This window comes from Monopterus albus, unplaced genomic scaffold (assembly GCF_001952655.1).
Source record: "Monopterus albus unplaced genomic scaffold, M_albus_1.0 scaffold506.1, whole genome shotgun sequence".
NCBI classification, from domain to species: Eukaryota; Metazoa; Chordata; class Actinopteri; order Synbranchiformes; family Synbranchidae; genus Monopterus; species Monopterus albus.
In genome coordinates, this window is record NW_018128386.1 from 130,519 (window position 1) to 134,277 (window position 3,759).

General features: G+C 38.9%; 1 protein-coding gene across 1 annotated transcript in view; it reads left to right on the top strand.

The window, feature by feature from the left end:
- The first annotated feature begins 916 nt into the window (after window positions 1-916).
- Window positions 917-3,759, top strand: part of LOC109952861 (extracellular calcium-sensing receptor-like) — a 4,584-nt gene continuing 1,741 nt past the window's right edge. The window contains exons 1-6 of the mRNA XM_020588153.1: window positions 917-981; window positions 1,390-1,684; window positions 1,784-2,073; window positions 2,243-2,538; window positions 3,112-3,317; window positions 3,425-3,646. Coding sequence (XP_020443809.1) covers window positions 923-981; window positions 1,390-1,684; window positions 1,784-2,073; window positions 2,243-2,538; window positions 3,112-3,317; window positions 3,425-3,646 — 1,368 coding nt within the window. The 5' untranslated portion in view covers window positions 917-922. The remainder of the gene's footprint in view (window positions 982-1,389; window positions 1,685-1,783; window positions 2,074-2,242; window positions 2,539-3,111; window positions 3,318-3,424; window positions 3,647-3,759) is intronic.

Sequence of the window (3,759 nt, forward strand, 5' to 3'; positions counted from 1 at the left end):
GCAGCCTTTCTCTGCTTTAACTAACCTTGCATTTAACAGCCTGAGGAAGACATCCTGGCTACACTAACATCTTCTAATACAACAGATCTCTAATCAATATCTATCTAACTAAGAAATTACCTAACACTACTTTGCCGCTGCTAATGGAAAACCCAATACTTAAATAGAATCTTAGGGTACATAATACAGTCACTGCTTCCTTTTGACATTATATGAGAAACTATGCCTATAAAACATAGTGTGCAATTATATAGCATCTCTGTATCAAGCCTGCCAACACTAATACCTGATAAAAATAATGATAATAATAATTTCTGCTTAAATTAACGAAAACAAATATAAATAAACACGTAACTTTAACAAAATCCCTTTTTTTGGGAGCAGCATATATGGCTTAATTTGAATCTGAGCTGAAACAAAGCACAAGCAGGGTAGGACAAATGGAGAGAGATATGTGGTGTTAACAACAGTAACTTTACATGGGAAGAAAAGAAACAAGAACACTTAGTGGTGTTTAAACATCATATGCAGCCCGACAGTCAAAAACACTTGGAGTTAAACAAAGACAACTGGGTATAGTAAGCTGACGTACAGTAGAAGGAGGGAAGCTTTTGTCTGAAAAGCTATATAAACCAGTGCAAACACACTTATACACACATACACTTGAGGGATGGAGATCTCTGCTCTCTTTATTTGTCTGAGACTGGCCCTAGGTTTGTTTCAGCTGAACTCAGCTTTTGCTTTGACTGTTTGTGGGGATCGTTTGAAACTAAATGCTGGGTGTACAGAGGTTGGAGCTGCTGCTGGAGTCAGTACTGAGGCTTCATCTGTGAAATGTGAGCTGCAAGGTATCGCTAGTCTACCTGCATTCTCAGCAGAAGGTGACTACATCATTGGGGGGGTTTTCTCCTTACATGAATACATGCCCACAATGAATCACAGCTACACCACCAGGCCTGAGCCACTGAAGTGCACAGGAAGGTCAGTAAGAGGCAGAAGTACATCATAAAAGCCTGTGACTGTGTGGGACAGAGATGTTTAAGTTTGTATGATATGAATACAATATATTTATACACTTTTGTTTTCTACTGCAGACTTTAAGAAACTAATATCAGTTTTTTTCACATTAAGCACCAATTCAGGAGCTCAGAAAGGTATCATATTCATAAAAAAGGCAGATTGTGTCTGTGTGAAAAAGACATTTTTGTGTTTTTTAACAGAAAATATAATTGTGTTGCAGAATTGTGGTTGTTACAGATGCAGTCAAGCAAAAAGTTATTGTCCATAACTATGAAATGCAGTTCTTCTTTATTGAGTATTTAATGTGAAAATTACTTCCATATTATTTGTTGCCTACATTTCAAAAATAACATGATTATCTGTCTGCAGCATTGACACTTTAGAACTTAGCATCTCACGTGCAATGGTCTTTGCCATTGAGGAGATTAACAACAGTACAAAGCTGCTGCCAGGCATCAGGCTTGGTTATCAGATCCATGACTCATGTGCTTCAGTGACCTTGTCAGTGCATGCAGCATTCCAGCTTTCTAATGGTCTGAACCCTGTGTTTGATACCGACGACTACTGTTCTAAATCTGGTATGGTGATGGCTGTTGTTGGTGAGTCTGGTTCCACACCATCCATCAGCATTTCACACATCATCGGGTCCTTTAATATTCCTCTAGTAAATATTTTGACTTTTTGACTTTGTTTTAAAAATACAGCCATGCTTATATTTAATTGTGCCATTACATAATTACCCTAATCTGTTGCTTCCCTTCAGGTGAGTCACTTTGCCACTTGTGCATGCCTATCTGATAAGCGTCAGTACCCGAGCTTTTTCAGAACAATCCCCAGTGATCGGTTCCAGGCTGCGGCACTGGCCAAACTGGTGAAACACTTTGGATGGACTTGGATAGGTGCTGTCCGGTCAGATTCGGACTATGGGAATAATGGCATGGCATCTTTTCTGGATGCAGTGCACAAAGAGGGGATCTGTGTTGAATACTCTGAATCTTTCCATCGGACCCACCCACGTAGCAGGATCCAGAGAGTGGCTGATGTTATCCGCAGGTTTTTAAATCTCAGGCTGTGCTTGTCTTCCCTGTACTGACACTGCATTTCTACACACAAAACCACAACAAGACATAGTCAAAGAGATGGTTAAAAAAATTAATTTTTTAAAATCTTTTGGCAAATTCATTATTATACTATGCACTGGATTTTCTTAATGTTTTTCCAGGTCAACAGCTATGGTTGTTGTGGCATTTGCAACCTCTGGAGACATGAGGCTCCTGCTGGAGGAGCTGTCTCGTGAGCCTTCCCCACCTCGCCAATGGATAGGCAGTGAGGCCTGGGTAACCCACCCAGAAATGCTGAGGTTCACGTTCTGTACAGGAGCCATGGGATTTGCCATTGAGAAATCTGTTATCCCAGGTCTGAGAGACTTCTTGCTGGATCTCTCTCCCACTAAAGTGGCAGCTTCTCCAGTTCTGACTGAGTTCTGGGAGGATGCATTCAACTGCAGGCTGGAACAAAGTGAGAAAGTTGAGCCAATTATTCAATGAACAGAATTGAAAGTCATATTTGGGTTTTTGTTGTTGTTTTGTGTAGTATTTTCTAATACTACACTCTTCCTGTTGGGTCAGGAGGTAGAGTAGGTCATTTCCCAACCGGAAGGTTGGTGGTTCAGTTATTGGCTTCTCTAAAGAAGCTAATATTCAGGATATGTACTTTGGTAAAAATACTAAAGTAATAGCATTAAAATATACTTAAAGTAACAAAAGTAAAACTACCCATTATGTAGAATGCCACAGTTCACACATATCATATTAATGAATCATAATTATTGATGTATTAATTGTGTACATCATGTTTAACAAAGTACAATGTTTTTCTCTAAAATGCTGTGGAGTCAAAGTAGAAAGTAGCAATAATGAAGATACTCATGTAAAGTACAAATGCAGTACCTTAAAATTGTACTGAAGTACTGTAAATGTAATTAGTGACTTTCCAACACTTAAAAATAATATAATACAAGAAAAAAAAATTAAAAAAAATAATGTCAAGGGTACAAAAATGAAAAACTATCCCTGTCTCTGTATCATTTAGGTGCTGCCACAAACAGGAGGATGTGTGATGGAAGTGAAGACATACAAAAGCTCCAGAACCCGTACACTGATACATCTCAGCTCCGAACCACTAACATGGTGTACAAGGCTGTTTATGCAATAGCGCATGCCATTCATAACACAGTGTGTCAGGAGACTAATTCTACTACTCAGTGTGATAAACTCACCAGGATTGAGCCCAAACAGGTCACTTAAAACAAATAAATTAAAAGCCTAGTGCATTATTTATTTTAATTATAATCTACATTGTATTAAATACATTTTTTGTACATTATTTTATTCCAACCTCACAGGTTGTTACTCAGCTGAAGAAAGTAAATTTTTCCCAAAATGGTTATCATGTGTCATTTGATGCCAATGGGGATCCTGTGGCCACATATGAGCTGGTTAACTGGCAGAAAAGTGAGCGTGGCAGCATTGTGTTGGTGACCGTAGGGTATTATGATGCATCACTGCCACTGGGCCAGGAGTTACATATCAACAGGAACCTCACCTGGGCAGAGGGCAGCACACAAGTGAGAAGCAATAATATAGTGTTAAATCTTGGTGAAATCAATCATATCAGTTCTGTAACTACAGTACAATTCTGTGTGATTTTGTCTATGTACTGTATGTGGCAGGTGCCTGT